Source organism: Rhineura floridana, chromosome 10 (genome assembly GCF_030035675.1).
Source record: "Rhineura floridana isolate rRhiFlo1 chromosome 10, rRhiFlo1.hap2, whole genome shotgun sequence".
NCBI lineage: Eukaryota > Metazoa > Chordata > Lepidosauria > Squamata > Rhineuridae > Rhineura > Rhineura floridana.
In genome coordinates this window covers 80,799,616-80,823,281 of record NC_084489.1, presented here as the reverse complement: position 1 = coordinate 80,823,281, position 23,666 = coordinate 80,799,616, and the positions used below count along the sequence as shown (strand labels likewise).

The 23,666-nt window shown below is 44.0% G+C and overlaps 1 protein-coding gene across 2 annotated transcripts in view; it reads left to right on the top strand.

Annotated features, from left to right (window-relative positions):
* The window catches only part of LOC133365310 (sodium channel protein type 5 subunit alpha-like), a 351,981-nt gene extending 328,609 nt beyond the window's left edge, over positions 1 to 23,372 (top strand). For both annotated transcript variants that reach the window (XM_061587000.1, XM_061586999.1), the window contains 6 exons: positions 5,049 to 5,330; positions 15,089 to 15,142; positions 16,553 to 16,694; positions 19,368 to 19,468; positions 20,372 to 20,642; positions 21,945 to 23,372. In XM_061587000.1, coding sequence (XP_061442984.1) covers positions 5,049 to 5,330; positions 15,089 to 15,142; positions 16,553 to 16,694; positions 19,368 to 19,468; positions 20,372 to 20,642; positions 21,945 to 23,170 — 2,076 coding nt within the window. In that variant the 3' untranslated portion in view covers positions 23,171 to 23,372. The remainder of the gene's footprint in view (positions 1 to 5,048; positions 5,331 to 15,088; positions 15,143 to 16,552; positions 16,695 to 19,367; positions 19,469 to 20,371; positions 20,643 to 21,944) is intronic.
* The last annotated feature ends 294 nt before the right edge of the window (positions 23,373 to 23,666 follow it).

Below are 23,666 nucleotides of genomic sequence, written 5' to 3'. Positions count from 1 at the left end.
TTCTGCAGCAATGTGGGTTTTTTTTAAAAAAAATCCTCATGAAAATTCTTCAGCATTTGAGGGCAAATTTCTCCTAATAAACACATTTTGTAGGCACTTTTGACTAACGCACACGTTTTTGCAAGCAGTTTCCCGTCACGTAATGCATTTTTGTATGCTATTTTACCCATATATTCATTTTTATGCTTTCTCCTAACGTGCATTTTTAAAAAACACTGTTTTCTTTGCAAACAGCATTGCAAACTTTGAATAAGTGTGAATTTCGAAGGATGGCTGTGTTTTGGTTCTCATATTGTTTCGGAAAGTGCAAATTTGATAGATTCTGCTTGAATTTCTCACTCATCCTTAAACCAGAGACAAAGCAACAACCAGATAAAAGGACAACCCCAACATTAAAAAAATGCAGGAGGAGGGAGAAAAACGCAACTAAAGCTGCCATTAGCCCACATGAAAAGCCTCTCCAAAAAGACAGAGATGTTAACCCTGGTGTCTACAAGGATTTAGTGTTGGGGGTAGGCGGGCCTTCCTAAAGAGCTTGTGCTAGCACCAAAAAGTCCCTGCTCCTTATAGATACCCACCATATTTCAACCAGCAGAGGAATCAGACAAAGTCTCAAATATTGAACAAAGTGCTGAGAGAGGAATATGTAGGAAGGCAGTCCTGTGGACAGGCCCAGCGCCAGAGGGCAGCTAGGTTGGGCCCTGGCCAAGGGCCCCTGTGGCCCAGAGGGGCCCTGAAGGGTTCCTCTTTAGAGTGGGAGGGTGATACTCCCACTCCATGATCAGTGGCAACATTGGGTCCTGCAACCTGACATTGCCATGGATTATAGAGCAGAAGCACTCGGCACGCCCCTCATACAGGGGGCACAGAGCTAATAAACCCACCTGCGCACCCCACGTACCTCTCCCATCAATGAGTATGCTATGAGTGCTATTTGCGTATGCCTGCCATCACCCAAGATGATGGTGGCAGGGACTTCCCGAAGGGGCTAATGCCTCCACCACCATCTTGGGTGATGGCAGGCATGCACACTGACACAAGAGGTCGGTGGGGCACATGGGAGGGCTTATTAGTCCTGCGATGCTTGTATCAGGGGGTGTTGGGTACAGCACCGTGGGCCCAGGGCAAGGATAGTGCCCAAGAACCCAGTCATGCCAGATGCAGGCCCTGCTCATGGATATCCAAGTGGTTTAGGACTTCAAAGTTCAGAACAGACACTTTAAATTAGGCCTAGAAACAATTAGGTAACTACTGAAGTGCTATGCTTTAGCTCCAGAGAACAGAAGAAGGATGCATATCCTTTTCATATTGGGGGATTCCAGATAATTAAACCACAGCAGCAGCCCCATTTAGGCAGGTGTAGTGGGATATCCCAATGGTTAAAGGCTTTTCAGAGAGGGCTTTGATACATCCAATGCTGGTATGATCCCTGCGCTACTTGAATTGAAATAATCCCACTGATTCCAGTGGCGCTGCTCTGCATTAAGAAAAGCTAGCAGTTTGAAAGGGTAGCCTGAGATGCATATGACTTGAAGTCAATGCCAGCTCTCCAGTGCTTGAGGCTTGCGCCCTAAGATGTTTAGGGTGAGATCATGATCACAGCTATATATGGGAATATTGTTGAATTCAAAGTAAATTATCTGTGCACAACTGTGCAGGATTGTATCTAAAAAAAGTATGTCAGCACCACACAGATTTGCACTTGTTGATGCTGTTGCTTGCTTTATGTAAGTTTTAATACATTACTACACATCCCAGTAACATCTTTACCACATTCCTGACACGTTCTCTGCAGTCAAGTTTGGATGTGATGTCAGCACAAGTCTGGAGCATTCCAGAGCAGAATATTCTCTACAGAATAGCCACATCTTTCCTGTTTCAATAGAAAATCCTTTGTTCCACAGCAGTTCCTCATGTTTCCTTCAAAGATGAGTGGCACAACTTCATACTGCAGACATTATCACAGAATGCAGTCAATGAGGGCTAGCCAATGTTGGGCCCCCCAGATGATTCACATCAGCCCACCGGTTGTGCTGGCAGAGGCTGATGGGAGTTCTACCTCTGCACTAAATTATAACATTATAAATGGCTACCTCTGCACTAAATTATAACATTGGAAATAAAGGATACTAATGTTCTATACCAATAGAATATGCATGGAAAACCTGTCGTCCTCCAGAGAATGCTGGACTCCAACTTCCATCATGCCTGGCCATTGGCCATGTTGGCTCGGACTGTTGGGAGTTGAAGGCCAACAACATCTTGAAAACTATAGGTTCTCTGCCCTCGCATAGAAGAAATTTAGTTGTAGAAACTTCACTGAAACAAATGAATGCCCCATCTTTGTTTTCTAAAATACATTTTTGAAAGTCTTACAATTATTTTTTCAATGTACCAGAGCAAATCACCTCCCACTGAGGCATAGATTCTTGTGATCCTGCTGGGTTTTTTTCCTTTACAGAAGCTACAGAATTAATGGTGAAGTGAATGTTGTATTATTGGCTTGTCAGAAGGTCAGATCAGAGCTTGGAAAAGTTACTTTTTTGAACTACAACTCCCATCAGTCCCAGCCAGCATGGCCACTGGATTGGGCTGATGGGAGTTGTAGTTCAAAAAAAGTAACTTTTCCAAGCTCTGGGTCAGATACTGGCCCATTAGATGACAAGAAGTGACATTTTTCATAATCCAGTTCACACTCGAATCAAAATGTTATCCCCCCCCCCCCGTATTCAATACCTCTATGTCTCAGTTTCCAAAATACAAGCAGGAGGAGAGGAAAGTTACGCAAGACAATGTCTGAAAAGCAGATTCTGTCCTCAAAGGCGCAAACCAAGGAGACAAATTCACAGCTGACAAAGCCACAAAGAGTAGAGGGTTGGTCTGTGTCTGTGAAAACACCAGATTTATAGAAGTTTTCTCAGCCTTTAATATGTTTAAGTAAGATGGAAACAGTCCAACAAAAGTCTGCCATTGGTAAACTAAGCACAGCTGAAATCAATAGAACTTAAGTTAATTGCAACTAAGCTCCCTTCTGCTGCTGGAGCGTGACTTACCTTTTGCTGGACTGTGCCTCATATCTTTAACGTAAAGCTCTGCATGCATGAAAATCCTTTGTACTGTATATGGTGGTTTAAAACCATCAAGTGCCATGTCTGTGATTTGATGGTTGTATTGTCCAGTGGAATGCATGTTGATATTACTCTTTCATGCCAATGATGATATTAGATGTCCTGCTACATAATCCATATTTATTGCTTCAGAACCATATTGCAAATGTGACTTTTCTTTTCATGGTAGTATTATCCTGATTGATACATGTCTGTTTGGCCCCAAATCTTTCTAAAGTCTATCGGCATCATTCTCACTGACATCATTGAACTTTTGACCGGATTGTACATGATTACTTCCTTAACTGTACAGTATTATTTTGAATGCCTGATTAAACATGTTATGTTGCTCATTACTGATCCTGTTTGAGACCCATGGGGAAAAAAAAGAATGTTGTAGGTATTAGATGCAGGAGATGACAATATACTGTGTACAAATAGTAGGAAATGAAAGCAAGGATTAAATAGTGGCAGGCTCAGTTCACACAGTCATTGGATGGTGATCCAATTCTAAAACTAAGACTGGAGGGGCAGATATGCACCCCTTTTCTCCCTTCATGCATCTCAAGTAGTATGTGAAATGGAAGCTGTTGAATAATTCATCCCCCTCACAAAAGGGGGGAAGGATGGTGCAGATCAGAACAGTATGTGCATGGGTCACCACATGGAGTTTCCACCTTACATATTGGTCAACCTTCTCCAACCTGGTGCCCTCTAGATATCTCAGACTGCAGTTCCCATCATACCGGGTCATTGGCTGTGTTAGCTCCCCATGGAGCTGTGGCTGGCAACTTCACTGCACAGTTTTAGGTGAATGCTGAAGACATGCCTCTCTACCCTGGCCTCTGACACCTCAGACATATATTTTAGGACCCACCCTATTTTGTGATTTTAGGTTGTTTTTAATTGTTTTTAATGTTGTATTTTAAAATTTTTGTAACCCACCCTGGGACCTTTGAGTGAAGGGCAGGTAATAAATGTTAATGACAACAACAGCTTATGTTAGGGTTTGGATTATGATCCTTGGCTTCAGTCACACTGAACCAGTGTAACCAGTTTTGTAAACTGGGCTGCTCATGATGGTTGAACGCCATTGTGGATTAGTTTTACAAGAGAAGGACCCTAGATAATTTTGTTAATTAGTCTAAAAACATATGGAGAGCACCATGTTGGCTGCCCACATCTTAGAGCTTTGAGGATTAATGCTATACACACTAGACACATTGCTTCTTCAATCAGGAGATAGGTGAAAAGTATTAAAATTATAGCCAGCTCCATCCAAAGGATGGAATCCTAGACATGCCTACTTAGAGGTAAGCCTAATTTAGTTCAATGAGATTTACTCCTGTGTATGGGATTGCAGCCTGAGATAATAACCATGTAAAATAATATGCATCTGATGGCCTGAATAAACTAGGAAGCAGTCAACATTAAGTACGAGCTGAAACCAGCCCTTGAACTGGAGGCTTCACTATTGATTCATCAGCTCCAGATCAGCAAACATTGCATGAATATCATGGCTTGCATTTTGGCACTGTAGTAGGACATTTTTCCTACTCTACTTCACTACCTGCAGAAGGAAGCAGAACTGTTAAAGCATGGGGGTCTCTGGGTCAGGCACTAGCAATCTGATCTCCCATACGTCATCAAAAGCAGCCCATGCAGAATAAACTCAGTATTATGAGCATGGTGTCACCCAGTGTTTACTGGGCTGAGTTAAGGCAGTGGCTTCATCTCACATAAACAGTTGGATATTCCTCAAGTCGAAGGATCACAGGTGGAAAATCCATTGAAATGTCTTCTACTAGTTTAAAACAGTTCTAAAGACATAGACTGTAAGAGCCCTGGCCCAACTCTGGATAGTGGGTAGAGAAAGTTTGTAGTTGTGACTTATAGCAGATCCCCTGCAATAACCATATTCTCTCTTCTCATTCATCAAAGGTGGTGGTCAATGCCTTGGTAGGTGCCATCCCTTCTATCATGAACGTTCTGCTTGTCTGCCTCATTTTTTGGCTCATCTTCAGCATCATGGGAGTCAACCTATTTTCTGGGAAGTTTGGGAAATGCATCAACAAGACAGTAGGCGATGCACCGCTGCACCACTCATTTGTCAACAACATGAGTGACTGCCAAAACTTGAATGACACTGGAGAGTTGTATTGGACAAAAGTGAGAGTCAATTTTGATAATGTCGGTGCCGGCTACCTAGCTCTTCTGCAAGTGGTAAGTGCACTACTTCTGCATGTTGTCATTAAGGCAGTCACCCTGACTGAAGAAGTCTTTAAATAAATGTATTTATTTATTAATACATTCATTTTCATTTTAAAAATAGAGAGCGGTTCACAAATCAGGGCAAAATAAAACCATAAAACAATCTCCAGCCTTAGCACAGTCACAAGTAAGTAATCTCGTAGATTGTTCCACCAACTAAATGCCCCCAAGCCTATTTTGCAATAACCCAATGTCAGCAGGACAGGGAGATTTGTATGACTATAGGGACTGGAGATGCACTGAATAATAATCTATAATCATTGTTGAGGTGAAAATAATTGAGGGAGGGGATGTTCTTCCAGTGGCGGCTGGTGGCTCCATGTCAGTGGGGCAATGGAGTCTGCCCCAGGTTTTAGCCTGACCTTTCAAGGAGTTGTCCAACCTTGCAATAACCTCAAGAAGGCCTGAGGGCATGAGTGAAGAGAAGTGCATCTTTAGCACCTGCTGAACCTGGAGAAGAGATGACGACTAGAGTAGAGATAATCATATGAGCAGTAGACAACTTGTGGATTAATTAATTAGATCTGCCTAAATTAGCCTGTCAGAAAAACAAACAAATAATAGTTCTCCCAAGGCAGGGATGGGACCTGTGGCCCTCCAGGTGTTGTTGGACTCCAACTCCCATCAGTCCCAGCCAGCATGGCCAATGATCAGGGATGGTGGGAGCTGTAGTCCACCAACATCTGAAGGGCTACCACAGATTCCCCACCACTGTCCTAAGCAGAATGCCTTTTCTAAGGTCATGCTTGACACCCAACATTTTAATAAGTAGATGCATGTGTAAAAAAAAAAAAATCTGATGCCCAGTGAAGTGGAGGAACATTTTTAGTCAAACAAAATAGTTTGAACTGATTAAATGACTAAATGTTGCACACCTTGCTGTTATTGTTCCTGTATGCCTGGTTTTGGGGTAAGGTTGCCCATTGATTCATTTAGGGAATTAATAAGCCACCCTTCAGCACAAACTCCCCCTTTAAAGTTGAAAGCAATACAGTATAAATCAATAAATAAACTTCAAACACGTAAATAACAGCATTAATTTGATAAACCTGAACCGTAAGACAGTGTGGAAAATGGGATGTCCAAAATCCATCTCGGCTAATGATCATCACCATACAGGAAGCTGTCTTATATTGCATCAGGCCATTGTTCCATCTAACATAGACCACATTCACATCATACATTTATTCCACTATTATCCCACTTTAAGTAGTTATGGCTTCCTACAAAGCATCTTGGGAACTGTAGTTAAGGGTGCTGGTAGTTGTTAGGAGACCTCTATTCTCCTCATAGAGCTACAATTCCCAGAGTTCTCTGGAAAGAGGGCCTGACTCTGACAATTGTAGCTCTGTGAGGAGAAAAGGAGTCTCCTAACAATTCACAGCACCCTTCATAAACTATGCTTCCCAGGATTCTTTGGGAGAAGCCATGAGTGTTTAAAGTGGAATAATAGTGGAATAAATGTATGATGTGAATGTGGCCTTACTCACCCAGTCTTCCCCAACCTTGGTGCCATTCAGATGTTTTGATGTACAACTCCCATCAGTTTGGTTTGGTAGGCACATGAGGCAGAGCCTCCTTGGTGGTGGCCCTGCAGTTATGGAACTCTCTTCCAGTTAAGATTTTCTTGGCCTCTTCAGTTCTGGCATTCAAGAATAACTTAAAACATTTTTAACTATTACATAAGAGAGTTTAGGTGGTCAGATTCAGTTTCCTTTGTGCATCTATCAGTTCTTTATATTCTGCTTGAGGTTCTCTCTCTCTCTCTCTCTCTCTCTCTCTCTCTCTCTCTCCCTCCCTCTCTCTCCCCTCCCTCTCTCTCCCCTCCCTCTCTCTCCCCTCCCTCTCTCTCCCCCCCTCTCTCTCCCCCCTCTCTCCCTCCCTTTGTGGTATCTTGGCCCTGAAAAGCGACTAATAAATAGCTGATATTAATAAATAAATAGTTCACAAGTAATAGTTCACAAGTAAAATCAGACACAGGTCCAAGATTGAGATGGCTAATCTGTGTCAGATGACAGGCACTATAAGTCGTTACTTAATTTGGTTTTGGGAAGATTACCTAAGGCAAAAATGCCACCCTCTGTTCTTCCACCAGCTCAATCCCTCGAATGCTTCCTACGTTTTTAACATGCTTTGTTCTTATATGACCTCTGTACTCTTCCATTAAGAGAACACAGAGCAAAGAACATTGATGAGCTCGTGCAGATATCTCTGAGCATTCAGATCACACCTGGACTTATTTTCTAGTTCCTTAACCAACATTAAGCCAGCATTCCCTGGTTGGGGAATAATGGGGCACTCTGGCTTAATACACCCTGAAGCTAGCAGGTGATGGGAGAAGGGGAAGAGAGAGGAGAGGAGGGATGGAGAAGCACTCAGCCCCTGTACTTATTCCTGACTTACAAAGTCATAAGAAGATTTGGAGAAGTGTGCATTTTGAAGGATAGCTAGTTTTGTTTCCTGTAGCGCTCTGGGATGTGTGATTTTTGTCATGGACATAAGAAAATAAGAAGAGCCTTGCTGGATCAGACCAGTGGCCCATCTAGTCCAGCATCCTGTTCTCAGGGTGACCAACCAGATGCCCATGGGAAGCCCCCAAGCAGGACCTGAGCACATGAGCTCCTGTGTTTTCCAGCAACTGGTATTCAGAAGCATACTGTCTCCGATTACGGAGGCAGAGCATAGCCATCATGGCTAGTAGCCAATGAAAGCCTTATCCTCCATGAATTTGTCTAATTCTTTTTGAAAGCCATCCAAGTTGGGGGCCATCACTGTCTCCTATGAGTGTGAATTCCATAGTTTAACTACTTTCTTTTGTCTTCCCTGAAAGCAGGAATAATCAGCCCAACCAGGCCTGTTTGTGTGTAGGGAAGTTCCTACCTTCATATAAGAGAATTAGATTGGAGCACCCACCTGTACTGTTCACACCTGGTGAAGCAGATGTGCTTATTAGCTTGCATGCTTAAGAAGACTCCAGAGCAAATATATCCTGCTTTCCATTTTCTACCGTGAAAGCAACGCTTGCAAATGTGGGTCTTTTATACTGATAGAAACAGTCTCTTTTGAAAAAGAGGAGCCATTGTGTGCTGTACTGCAGTTTATAACTTTCCGCTAAATTTACTAGGGCATTTCATAGATCGATGTCATGATACACCAAATATTTCTAGACGCTGCACAATTTGAGAGGCAACCTTTTTGTTTATTTTTCCTACTTGCAATTAGTAATATTCAGACAGGGGGCTTAAAATAGCCAACAGCACTCTAAAATGAAAGAGGAAGCAAAATTCGACACGCACACTCCAGTGGGCTTGTGATAGATCACCAGGTAGTGTCCCCATTAGAACTAAGTGGAAATGCAAGGGCCACTGGCCTTCTAGCTACAGAACTACCAAACAATCCATTCAGTCATATGCATACTTATCGCTACAGTCCTGCACCCACTTATTAGGAGGTAAATCCTACTGAACTTAATTGTACTTACTTCCAAGTAAACATGCCCAGGATACAGTGGCCAGTGTCTTTGATCATGTTCTAGCTGGACTAAGGCTGTGTACATACCACACATTTAAAGCACACAACTTCCCCCAAAGAATCCTGGGAACTGTAGTTTACCCTTCACAGAGCTACAACTACGGTTCCCAGTGTTATTTGGGAAAGCCATATGCTTGAAATGTGTGGCATGTATGCAGCCTAAGTGAGGAATGCCAGTCCCTTGTGCCTAGGGAAAGCGATGCAACACTGCAAGGCGAACAGTACGCACCTTGCACCTGTTATTTAGGTCTGGCGCCGCTTCTCCCTTGGTGGTTGTGGCAGCATGTTACCCAGGCTGCTACCACCAGTGCTGGCTCGAACATGAGGTAGTGTAGCAACTGTCTCAAGCAGTAAATTTTTACAGACTACCGAAGTGTGGCCATTTGTCAATGATTCCGTTTCTTTCATTTCCTGAAACTCAAGTGCCACTTGGAGTTTCCAGGCTGCCCTGACCCATGGTGAGGTGAGCAAGGGGCAGGGCCAAACTTGGATAACTAAGCCTTGCCCTGCCCTCTTATCATCCCCTTGACAGCCGTGTCATCATCTGGAAATGTCAGGCCACTTCCACGTACTCGGGAATGCTTGTGGGTGACTTGCAAGCAGGCATCAGCGGTTGTAATCTTTTCAGTTACACAACTTGCAGGCACACACTCAGAAACAAAATCCCTAAGGCGGAATGCAATCGTCACGTCACTGCAAAATGGCAGAGCTTGAAAAAGTTACTTTTTTGAACTCCCATCAGCCCCAGCCAGCATGGCCACTGGACTGGGATGATGGGAGTTGTAGTTCAAAAAAGTAACTTTTCCAAGCTCTGCAAAATTGTTCACACTGCCACCACTTTGCAGTGCCCATCAGGCTGTCTCAGGGCTGGTGCCAGGACCCGACATCCTCAGGCAGCTGCTGGGGTCTGTTCATCCAGGATCCAGTGTGAGGGCACGAAGCATTACACCCTAGCGCTGATTGGCTTCATGGTGACACTGTGTCATGGCATAATATTGCCATTAAGCCGGTCTGAGTGAGGATGTAATGCTTCCTGCCCTCACTCTGAAGCCTCCTGTGGTGGTGGGTTGTTTGCTTTCAATGGCATCTGCCAGTCATAAAACTCCCAGGAGCAGCATCACCATGACAGTATGTTTGTTACATGCCTTGTCCCCTTTTGTAGCCCTCCACCGCAAAAAATCATCCACCCACCCACCCGGGATGGCGAGGTTGGAAAGGGCATTTTGGTTCAGCCCTCTAATTCAACTTCCTTGGGAAAGATTTGCTTTCTTTTCCTTTATCCTCCAAGGAGACAAAGTTCAGCAGAAAGTGTGTGGGCATGATGCCTCATGAAATCCCAGAAGTCAGAGAGGGGGCTGAGCAGAATTTCCTGTGGACAGACAAAGCTGCCTTATGCTGACTCAGACCACTGGTTGGTACATCTTAACCCAGGCCTGTGTGCTCAAACTGGCAGCTGCTCAGGCATGGGTCTTCCCTAGCTCTGCTGCTTGGAGAGCCTATCATCGGTGGCGGCTGGTGGCCCATGTCAGTGGGGCAGTGGAATCCACTACGGGTTTTTGTCCAAACTTTTAAGGAGCTGTACAAGGTGCTTTCAGCAGATTCCACGGCCCCACAGACATGCAGCCACCTGCTGCTACTGGCTTTAACTGAGGGTTGGGGAACCTCCGTCAGACCAAGGGCCACTTCCCTTCATGGGGAACCTTCTGAGAACTGCATGCTAGTGGTAGGCAGAGCCACAGGGAAAAGTTGATGGAACAATAAATGTGATTCTTCCCTTCGTACCATAAGCTACATGCCAATCATCCAAAAATCAGGTGTTTCTGTACACCCTTCCCTCTATTTATCCTCCATCCAGGCAAGCAAAAGCATTTGAGGAGAGCACCAAGCAAGGCTGGCAAAATGTGGCCTGGGGAGAGGAGGTGTGGTCTGGAGAGAGTGCTGAAGGCCAGACAGAGACGCCCAGAGGGCCACATTCAGCCTGTGGGCCCTCACCTGCATTAGATTCCTCACTACTGCTTTAACGAAGCTACTGAAGGTTGACTCTGTGACCTCATGCATGAAAGCTGGTGCTCCACCATGGAGCTGCAGCCCTTCCCTTAGGCGAGAGAGCAGACCACACTAAGAAACTATGTCCCAGGGCACTGGGCCAGACATCGTTCCTTACGGTTCCATCTCGTCTTTTATTAGCATTTAAGGTAAACTTTCCCAAGAACTGAGCTAGTTCCATCAGAGTCACGTCTGCTCAGTGTCGGTACCTGGATTGCTCAGATCTAAGGTCTTGTGGCCACCTTAGGTAGCTCATGTGTCAGTGATGACAATGTTATGCACAGTACACAAAAGGTTTTGTTTGTACGCAGGCAGGGAAAGGGAGGTGCAACAGCCAGCGCTGCCGGGTGATTTAGGCCTGCCCACTCCTATATCAGGCCTGTTGTTCTCCTTGGCCAAAGCATAGCTTTACCACCTTCAAGCACAGACTTGAGATCACTGTCTTCCTCAGTTGCTTATCTGGTTTTATTTTATTTTCATTCACAGTTAGCCACAGTCTAGCTGGTTCTAAGCCTCAAGTGTGTGCGCCGCTCTTCCCATCAAAGCAGTGGCCTAATCATCAGATGTAAGCTTGCCCCAAAATGAATTTATCAGCAGTTTAATCTCATCCCACCCCCAACTGATTTCAGTAGTAGACGTTATTTTAGCTGGATCTCTTCCAGGCAGGACAATATCACGCAACACTCCAGTGAAGATCTTACCACCTCCAGATCTGGTCTATAAGTGGTTACTAATTCCCCCTTAATTTTCTTCCCCTCCCAGCCTTGTTTTTCCTGCCCTTCCTGATATCAATGCCTCCTTGCAGAAGTGTCTTGTGAAGGATTCCAGGCACCCAACTGGGCTTTGGATTATTTTACTGCTAGGCTACTCAGGAGTGGGGGGTGGGGGCAACGAAACAGCTCTGTAATTGACCACACAGCCATCCAACAATATCTTATCACCATCCGAATCAGCTCACGAGGTGCAGCAACAAAGTTCAGCGCTGGTCAGGTTTTTCATTTTCAGTTCTAAATGCCCCATTTATACTCTGGCTGGAATCTTGCCCAAATAATACCCCCAGATGCAAATGTCATGCAGAGATAGAAGATTGCTTCGCCAACGGGAGGGGGAGAGGGAAGGAAAGATGAGAGCAATTTGGAGAGTGTGCCACAGGCCAAGCGTAGCCTCTTTCTTCCTGTCCTAACCTCTTTGGGCAGGAGAATCGGCTGTTAAGTGGAACGGGACTGTAACAGGTTCAGACTGCCATCCGCAGGATTAGAGAAATGTTGGGAAGCCACTATCGAACCACCGGCAAAAGGATCGATATACAGGATTAAGTCATCATTTGTTTCAGTGAAACAGGCTGCTACATCTTCTCAGGCCTCTCAGCCATCCAAGGGTGTCTGCAGAAATATTTTGTGGGGAGGAGGCAAGGCCTGCAGGTCACTGTTAACCCACTCCACCCACTATTGCATTTAGAATTCGGGGGGGGGACACGAGTGCCCCCTTGCCCATCCCTCGCGGACACCCTTAACATTATGAATGTGTCCGTCCATTTTCCAGGTGTCAGTTCCAAAATGCGCGTTCGTGTTTTACCAGTGGAGGCTGATCCATTAGGGTGTATGGGGCACTGCCCCTCCCACCTCAGTCTGCCGCCCTCAGTCTGCCCTCATCTGCTCTGCCTCCTTTACTGACAACCAGTCCAGGGGGATGGCCCTGCCTATCAGCTTCCTCCCCCGGCCCAGTCTGAGTGTTGTCCATGTAGAACACAGCAGGAAGAAGGATGGGAACAAAACTGGAATGAATTGGCTCCATCACAGTAAAGGTAAAGGTGTCCCCGCACTTACAGTGTGAGTCGTTTCCGACTCTTAGGCAGACCGTATATATGGGGTAGGATTGCCAGTTCCTTCCCCGGCCTTTCTTTACCCCCCAGCGTATGCCGGGTACTCATGTTACCGACCATGGATGGATGGAAGGCTGAGTGGACCTCGACCCCTTTTACCAGAGATTTGGAGGAATCGAACTCTGGCCGTGAGCAGAGCTTCGGCATCCATCGTACATCCACAGTACATCCATCGTATTAAATATCCGCAGAGCTTGTGTGTGTGTGTGTGTCTGAAGTACCGGCACCTCTTCTTTTGCTGCCCATGGCAACCACTTTGCGCTGGCACCCATGGCACTTTTATCAAGATCAGAGCTTGGAAAAGTTACTTTTTTGAACTACAACTCCCATCAGCCCCAGCCAGCATGGTAGTTCAAAAAAGTAACTTTTCCAAGCTCTGATCAAGATACTGATATCGAGTACTGGCACCTCTTCTTTTTTCACAGACAGAAAAGCACTGATAGGAGGGGAGGACTGTTCTCAGGATCAAACTAGAGATTGATTTGATTTTAATATTTCTACCCCACCTTCCAGCCAAAAGGCCCTCAAGGCGGCTTACAAAAGAGCACCAATATAAAAATACACCAATAAAACATCAATAATACATCAATAAAACAATAAACGATAAAAACAATACAATTTGTAATACATTTCAAAGTTAACACAAACTACCTCCCCCCTCACTTTGGCAAAATAGGTATAGATATGATGAGGGATTATCAGTGGTTGGATCTCCTGATATCTTCTTCTTTGCCAAGAAGGAGCTACAGGGAAGGGAAGGCGCATTGGATCAGGACCACAACACTGGAAGGATTTTTTACCTTCCTGCACATTCCTCGTCCCATGGAACCATTGGGGTGTGAATCACTATTAGGTTTAAACTGCTTTCCCTCCCCATGCCCCAAGTCTCCCCCCCCCCAGCACATGCATGCACACACACACACCTTGGCTGCTTTTAGGCAAAGAAAAAAAATGTCAGGAGATTTGATCACAGGTCTGTTGTGTCATATGTAGTTTAGTCTTGAAACCGTTCAGATTGAGTGGACTACAAAGAAACAGAAATCTAAATGAGTAAATCGTTTAAATGCGGAATGGGTTATTTTTCTCTCCTTCCAAACAATTCCTGGAATTGTTTTGATTTTTTCCAAGAATGCATCTTATGGGTAGAGACCAACCCAAGCAACCATCTGAGAAATCTCTATTTGGAATAGATTTCATACGTGCATAATTTGCCATTCATGAATTTATGTTCATCCCCCCCCCCGTTATATATGATGTCAATCTGCTTAGAGATTTATGATTCTATTAAACAGCATATACATTTATAAATAAACGGTCAAATTCCAGCATTAAGCTATTTTTTTCTTTGAAAAACAAAGGCTTGGATCCTAAAATAAGTTAACATAAGCAAATTCACAGAAGGACATTTTACTGTCAGTGCCCCTCCCCTTCTGCAGCTCCTTGAACCTGAAAAGAAGCTGTTCTGGAGGGTCGAGGGATCTCCCAGATAATGTGGGATGGGATCTGTGGGGCTGCTAGGGGAAGGGAGAATCATTCAAAATCAGGTTTGAATCCTAAGAGAAACCAACTTAAAGAAGTGTGTGGAAGGAAAACTTCTGGCACCCTCCTCCCCACCCAGCAGCCCAATGGATCCCATCCCACTTGGGAGGGCCCTCCCCCAAGCCTCTAGAGAGGCTTTTCAGTGGTCACAGCTTCCGTGGCAGCAGTGGCATGCAAGGCAAGTGGAAACAATAGTGTCCTCCCACTAGCAGTGGCACTCCACTCACTGGAACGAGGATGGAGCAGGACCAAGCAGTGGCAAAGTCCAGGGTGTTCCAAGTTGGTGGTGGTGGTGCCCCCTGAATCACCCAACCTCACCACCTCACCCTGTCCCAACAAGCACAACATGTCCACCATCCCACACCCCACCCTTTCATGAGCCGCTGCTGTTCAGTGGGGAGGAGAGAGAAGGATGGCCAACTTTCCTTCTGTTAACCTCCTTAAGGCAACCTGTCTTAGGATCCAAGCCAATATCTGTTAAGAGCTTGTTTTAAATCATTCACAAGCATCCCCTATAAGAGAAGACAAGCTTCTCAATAGTTAACTCTGTTCCCTTAACCAAGCCAAAATTCATGGGGTGTTTTATATTGTTGTATTAACATGGAAAAATATTTCCCCCACATAATATTGCAAATAAAGCTATAAAGTAGCCATTAGCACAAATGCATATTATGATTCTCCTAATTACATGCATTGCTTTTCTTTTTCCTAGGCAACTTTTAAGGGCTGGATGGAAATTATGTATGCTGCGGTGGATTCACGAGAGGTAGGCTGCTTAGATCAAGGGCTTTTGTCTAAAGTTGTGAATTATTTCAATTTCCCCCCTTTATGACTTTTGAGCCAATTTCTCCCGCTCACCAATAATGATTGCAATCCACTGGGAAGTTCTCCTGCAAAAGCCGCATTAAAGTAAATGGGAGCCGCACAAAAAACCTGAAGTGACTCAGACATTCTCGTGAGCAAACTCCATTGTACTGAATGGGAGCTTCTCAGAAGCAAATTGGTGCTCATCAAAGAGGTTTGTGTGGGAGAGTTTTCCAGTGGATTATGCCCATTCTCACTTTTGTTCACATGTTTGCGTAATTTTGACACTTTTCTCCTTATGCAAAAATGTTGGATGATGTGTATTACTTAGTTTGCTAGTTAATTGTGCTTTATTTGGCAAGTAGAAATACTTCCCCTGATACTGGATAAAAAGATCTTCCAAAAATACAGTAGTGAGCCTTGAAATTTGGACAGTTTGGCTGTTATTTCTTTTTAATAGGCACATTAGATGTATTCATGCATTTAGCCCCATTGAAAGGAATAGCAGTCAAGTTAAGGTAACTAAGACTCAGTTTACACAAACGTGTACAATCATCATATGGAGGAGGAGGAAAATTGTGCCCACTGGCCCTGCCCCCTGCCAATCTCCATCTGGACAGAGGACTACTCTCTCAACTTCATAATGATCAACAATGGTAAATTACCACCAGCTTATAACGCCTTGTTTGCTGGATTTGTACTGGCTGCCAATCTGCTACTGGGCCAAGTTCTGGATTTTTGTACTAACATATAAGGCCTGGTACAGCTCAGGACCAGGTTGCTTGAGAGACCGCCATATCCCCTATATACCCTGTAGGTCACTGTGGCCTACAGGAGAACTCCTCCTGCAAATTCCAAAGATCTCAGAAGCCCACCTCACAGTAACTCAGAGCAGGGCCTTCAGTGTGACTGCCCCTGTTTCTGTGGAACAGCATTCCTGTTGAGATGACATGCGCCCACTATATGCACATTTCAGAAACTACTGAAGACATTTTTGTTCTGATAGTCTTTCCCAGATAAATAAATGGGTGTCTGTCATGTCTATTTTGTATTTTGTATTTTTAAACAAATTGCTGTTTTTAGCTGCTTTTATTGTACATCACCGTGAGACACAGGAGGTAGTGATTAATTAATTACATTAATTAATAATATTGTCTTATCTGAATAAAAACTAATGTAACTATTTTCAAATGTTGTGGGGTATATAGTGGGTGGAACCTTGGCATCCACCTAGGAGCCAAAGTAATTCTCTGAGCTGAATGTTGTAGAACTATGTACATGTTAGAAGATGTTAATTTGCATCCTGTTTTTAGTTTAGGATGACCATGGATTTTCATCAACCTCTCTTGCTTTTTCCATGTTGCTTTTGCAGCGCGAGGAGCAGCCTATTTGGGAATATAACTTATACATGTATCTCTACTTTGTGATCTTTATCATCTTTGGCTCTTTCTTTACTCTGAATCTCTTCATTGGTGTCATCATTGATAATTTCAATCAGCAAAAGAAAAAGATAAGTATTACTTTATTTGCTATGTGGCTGCCAGCTATGGGGAGGGATCTTAGCCGGGTACTGGTGGACCATAGACTTGGTATGCAGAAGGTCCCAGGTTGAATCCCTGACATCTCCAGGTTGAAGCATCATCATAAGAACATAAGAAGAGCCCACTGGATCAGGCCAGTGGTCCATCTAGTCCAGCAACCTGTTCTCACAGTGGCCAACCAGTTGCCCTTGGGAAGCCTGCAAGCAGGACCTGAATGCAAAAAGCACTCTCCCATCCTGCAGTTTCCACCGACTGGTATTTGGAAGCATGCTGCCTCCGACTATGGAGACAAACCATAGCTATCATGGCTAGTAGCCATCAATAGCTTTATTCCCCCTTGAACTCGTCTAATCATCTTTCAAAGCCTTCCAAGTTGGTAGCCATCACTGCCTCTTGTGGGAGCAAATTCCATAGTATACCTATGTGCTGCCTGAAGAAGCACTTTCTTTTGTCTGTCCTGAATGCCACCCTGGGCTCCTACTGGGAGGAAGGGCAGGATATAAATCAACTGAATGAATGAATGAATAATCTTCCATCAGGTATGAAGTGATGGGACAGACCTCTGCCTGAAAGACAAAACTGCAAGAGGGCATGGGAATGGCTGGTGCAGTGAATGGGTGGGCTTTTCATTTTTTTGTGATTCAGTTAATTCCAAAGTGCCATAAAGAGGTACAAAGGAAGCTGCTTTACACAAGGCCAAAGTATTTGCCTGTCCAGTTCATAATGGTCCACTCTGTTCAGCCAGACGTCTTCAGAATCTCAAGCAGAAAGTGTTTTTTCTCCATGACCTGCTACCTAATCATTCTAACTGGAGATGCCATGGATTGAACCTGGAGCCTTCTGCACGCAAGGCATGTGGTCTGCCTACCACTGAGCTCTGGTCCCTCCCTATAGTCTGCTTTTGTGTAATTCGTTGTTCAATATGTTGTGTAACGCACCTACTCTCCAACAAAATACTTTGAAGGGGAAAAGGCGAAGGGTGGAATTCAATGCTGGTCAGACACAGAGTAGACCCATTGGGTTGTGTTCAACATCGAAGGCCCTCCTCCGGGCGCCTACTATGAGAGAAGCTCGGAGGGTAGCAACAAGAAAAAGGGCCTTCTCAGTGGTGGCCCCCGAACTATGGAACGATCTCCCCCTTGAAGTACGCCTGGCACCAACGTTGTTATATTTTCGGCACCAGGTTAAAACCTTCCACTACTCTCAGGCATTTTAATCATGTAACATTATCACATCTTCGTACTTTTACATTTAATAATTTTAGTATTTTAGTATATTAGTATTTTAATATTTAGTATTCCTGTGTGTTTTTGAATTCTATATGTGGTTTTAATTGTATATTGATGTTTTATCCTGTTGTGAACCGCCCAGAGAGCTTCGGCTATGGGGCGGTATAGAAATTTAATAAATAAATAAATAAATAAAGTCATACTCAGTAGATCCATTGAAATTAATGAACCTAAGTCATGTCTATTAACCTCTGTGGGTCTACTCTGAGTAGGACTAGCATGGAATACCACCCATTTCAATTAACAGACATGACTAACCTAGGTTCAGTAATTTCAGTGGGTCTGCTCTGAGTAGGACTTTACTGAATACAACCCATAGTCAGTGCAGTAACTCCTGAGGTTTTCTCCATGACCAAAACAAACAAAAGAAAAATGATTATATTAGTACTTGCATTGCTAAAAACTTTATAATAATGAAAGTATGGCAAAAATGCAATCAAGCACACATCTAATTGCATATAACTCTTCCAATCAAATACTCTTAAAATTAAAATCAAAATTCTGTGTCTACTCTAGTAGATGGAAATCCTGGGACCAATACACACTCAAAGCCATCATTGTGAGTTCTGATTGATTCCAAATCTACTTCTGGAAAAGGCTGGCACAAAAACCCATATTAGTGCCTCCTTAGCAGGAATGGAAGAATCTGTCAATTTCTCAGTTTTCCAAGCCTAAATTAAATTCTCCATGTTTCTGCATGTTTGCAATCTTTTCTGAAAGTCCTCATGAGCATTTTAGCGTCCTGCTTCTTAGTAGAGATAGGTGTGCATATTTTGTGTGCAATTTAGCCTAATATACACACTTTGGAGAAGTAATATCCCCTGATACAATGCATTTTTGGATGTTATTTTCACGAATATATGCATTTTTACATTTCCCCCTCATGTACATGTTTTGTACACCTGTTTTGGTTGGAGAACTGCATTGCAACCTTTGGAGAAGTTTGCATTTTGAAGGCTAGCTGTGGTCCAGTTCCTTTATTGCTCTAGAAAGTGTGATTCTGTCACAGACTAAATCCTTTTGTGATCATCCTTGTGGAATTTCATAGTTACCTGCTGAGGGATAAAATATAAGACATCCAGCACTTCTTCAGCTACAGAGAGCTGCTGAGATTGGATAGGATCGCTGTCTAAAAAACAATGATGATTATCACTAAACATTCTCCAGGATACCTATGTACAGGTTTTGCTCTTACTAAGGTATAATTAGATATAATTATACCATATAATAATTCAATAACTTACTAAATTCTGCTAGAAACAGAGGGTAAGGAATAAAGAGACATGGGGAACATCAGTAATTCAAGCAGTAATTTTTCCCGTCAAAATTAATGTTAAGTTTATCTCCCTGTACTTAGGTGGACAAGACATATTTATGACCGAAGAACAGAAAAAATACTACAATGCCATGAAAAAACTGGGATCCAAGAAACCCCAGAAACCCATCCCACGGCCACTGGTGAGTGAGGCATTCTGTGAATTTTTTTAGTAGATGCCAATTGCTCCCTGCCAAAAGATAACGTCCATCAGAATCTTCTTCATTGCAGTTGTCTTATTTGTTTATTGCAAGTATTTTTATGCTGCCATTCTGTCATATTTCCAGGGTGGTTTATAGTGCCAATTATTAAAAGAAAAATAGTATGTGAGTGTGGCTGCAGTTGCGCTCTATTAAAATAAATTGGAGTTTTGCCATTGAACTGAATGGAAAGGGTTTAGGAAGGGGCACACTGTCACAAAAAACAAAAACAGAACTATGATGCTGTTCTTCCTTTGCTGGGCTGCTGGCAGATAATCCTGTACTGAACCTGTACTGAACTTAGAATCAGGGCACAGGTAATCTTGCAAGAACATCGGAACTGGGCTGACCTCATGAGGTTATTGCCTGATCTTGCATGATGCCTTGGGGAGATGTCCAAAAAAGGTCTAGTGATACTAGCAACATCTCACATGGCTTTTCCTTTTCCTCACATTGGACCTGACAACAATACATTGACCCCATTTCTCACTGATTCCATGTGGCTGGTGGGTTCTGTTGCTTCCCTTTTCCCACCCCCAGCTGAAAGGAAAGAGCATTGGCCACAGCTCCTCTGAGCTCACCTAGATCCCAGGTCCCCATCAGTGAGGTAGGAGTGGGCCCAGGCAGGGAAGTGTGCTTGGCGGCATGGGGAGGGTAGCAAATCTAGTGCTGTGGAAAAGCTGCTGAGTTCATGGCAAGCATGCTTGCTCCACACCCAGAGCGAGCATGCCGAACTTGTTCAGATTCCAGTTTTCCACCCATCCCTATTTCAGACCCAAATATATGGTACTGTCTGACTTGTCTGCTTTGATCTGCTACTGACCTCATCTCTCAAATGTCTTCCAGAACAAGTATCAAGGCTTCATCTTTGATGTTGTCTTGAATCAAGCCTTCGATGTTTGCATTATGCTCCTCATCTGCCTAAACATGATCACTATGATGGTGGAAACAGATGACCAGAGTCCAGAAAAAGTGAACATTCTTTATAAAATCAACATGAGCTTTGTTGCCATCTTCACAGCAGAGTGTATGTTAAAATTGGTGGCTTTAAGGCACTACTATTTCACCAATGGATGGAATATATTTGATTTTGTTGTCGTGATTCTATCAATTGTGGGTAAGTCAAACCCCAAGAAGTAGACAGTTTGGAGCAGTGGTTTTGTATAGATCAGGGGTGGGGAAACTCCGGCCTGTGGGGCAATCTTGGCCTGCCAGGGGGTCCAGTTTGGCCCACGAGGCCATTTTCCCCAAACCACATCCACCCCTTGTCGTTACCTTATTTACTTATTACAGGTATTTTTATGCTGCCCTTCAGTCATATTTCCAGGATGGTTTATTGAGCCATTCAGAAAAAAGACTCAAACAAGAGCATGTGGGCTATCTTAAGGCCTTTGCAAGTCACACTCCTCTTTTAAATCTCCAGCATCAGGACCTAAAGAGGGATTGTGGAGAGACTTGGAAAGCCCTTTGTAAGTCTCCCCAAAGTCCCCTTTTAAACTTCTGAGATTGGGAGTTTAAAGGGGGAGGGGAGGGAGACTCTAGAGCCACATAGTCCAAATTGGCTTCAGGGCAGCCCCACAATTATGAGGATGGAAGGTTTTCATTCTCTGTACTCTCAACCAGAGCTTGGAAAAGTTATTTTTTGAACTACAACTCCCATCAGCCCCAGCCAGCATGGCCACTGGATTGGGCTGATGGGAGTTGTAGTTCAAAAAAGTAACTTTTCCAAGCTCTGCTTTCAACAACATAGGACTATTTCAAGGTAGCAGTGATACAACATGCCACATTTTGGCATCCTCCCCATTCTTTGGAATGTTCCACTGTGTCTGTGGCACATGTGTACAGCAATTCATCACCTCTTCTTGGCCGAACTCATGGTATGAAAGGCCCACCATGCACCTCACTTACACTCATCAAGCTGCTGATTTCCCACACAGTGTTTTGGCCCACAGGTTGCTATCCTCATGAAGAACAGGTCTACCAATGGCTATTAGTCATGATAGCTATATGCTACCTCCAAGGTCAGAGGCAGTATACCTCAGAATAGTAGGCACTGGGGAAGAACAGCTGGAGGGCTATTGCCTCCATGCCCTGCTTATGAGCTTCCCAGAGACATCTGTGGGAAGCAGGAAGCTTTGTGAAATGGACCTGATCTAGCAGGACTCTTCTTGTGTTTATGAACAGGCCTCCTGGCATCCAAAGGCCAGCTTGATGAGATGCTCTGAAGCCACCCAAGGAAGGGGAGGGAGGGACTGAGGAGCTCAACTGAGCTTGCTCACATGCTCAACTGAGCTTCCACGGGGATGGGGCATGCCCTTAAATTGTAAACCTGACTTGTTGTTTTCATTTGGAACTCCACAATCTTTGCTGGTTCACTAACTGGATATCCCCCTTCCCTCCCCTTTTTTCTTTTCCCAAGGCTCTGTGCTTTCCGACATTATCCAGAAATATTTTTTCTCCCCAACCCTCTTCAGAGTCATTCGCTTGGCTCGGATCGGTCGGATACTGAGACTTATAAGAGGGGCCAAAGGAATCCGAACTCTTCTTTTTGCCTTAATGATGTCCCTCCCCGCGTTATTTAATATTGGCCTCCTGCTTTTCCTGGTCATGTTCATATATGCCATCTTTGGCATGGCCAACTTTGCCTACGTGAAGCAAGAGTATGGGATCGATGACATGTTCAACTTCCAGACATTTCCCAACAGCATGCTCTGCCTCTTCCAAATCACCACATCAGCAGGTTGGGATGGTCTTCTCAGTCCCATCCTGAACACTGGGCCACCCTATTGTGATCCAAGCCACATCAACACAAATGGCTCAAGGGGAAACTGTGGCAGTCCTGCAGTGGGGATTCTCTTCTTTGTGACTTATATCATTATATCCTTCCTCATTGTGGTAAACATGTACATAGCAATTATTTTAGAGAACTTCAGTGTTGCTACTGAAGAGAGCACAGAGCCTCTTAGCGAGGATGACTTTGATATGTTTTATGAAATCTGGGAGAAGTTTGACCCAGAAGCCACTCAGTTTATTGAGTATGCTGCACTTTCTGATTTTGCGGATGCTCTATCAGAACCTTTGCGCATCCCAAAGCCAAATAAGATGAAGCTCATAGCTATGGACCTCCCCATGGTGAGTGGGGATAGGATCCACTGCTTAGATATTTTGTTTGCTTTCACCAAAAGGGTGCTGGGAGAATCCGGAGAGATGGATGCCCTTAAAATACAAATGGAGGAAAAATTCATGGCTGCCAACCCCTCAAAAATTTCTTATGAACCGATCACAACCACACTCAGGCGAAAACAGGAAGAGGTTTCTGCCATTGTCATCCAGAGGGCCTACAGAAGCCATCTTTTGCAACGCTCTCTCAAGCAGGCCTCTTTCCTGTACCGCCAAAAAGCCTGCCATCTTGAGGATGATGCGCCCGAGAAGGAAGGCCTCATTGCACTCATGATGAGTGAAAACTATGGAAGGCCAATAAACAAGTCAGAAACTCTGTCCTCCACATCTTTTCCACCTTCCTATGACAGTGTCACCCGAGGCACCAGTGACAACTTCCAGCTAAGGTTGACTGACTCTAGCAAAAGTGATGAGCACCTAGATGATCAGTTATCACCCAACAGAGACAAAGAGTCAATCGTTTAAATGTATTTTGTTCAGGACACTTTAAACTATTGTTTACAGAATGTAATGCTGTAACTACACAAGAGCTGAAGCAGCCTTTTTAAACATTCATTGCAAAGGACATAAGAAAGGAGGTCGACCCTTAAACAGGGTATGTCAATGAGTTATTGATGTATAACCTTTGACCCTGCTCTTTTCAACTTTGCTCAATGTTTATATTTATATATGCACAGGGGTGGGTGGGTATTGGGATACTGATCATGGGCTCCCGGGCACAAGGTCATGGGCTGTTATAGCAGTGGTGTGATTATGAAGCTGCTAGACTGTGACACAGTAAGTACTTTATAACTATACACAGATAAAACCTGACTGCATCCTTTCATTTTAAGGTCTTACATATATTAGTGCGTTTACTTACGGCAATGTATGACCTTGCATTCTACAATAAGAGAATGAGGACGAAGAGAGAGAGAGAAAGAGAGGGTTGGAGGAATCACGCATAGCTGCTGTAGCAACA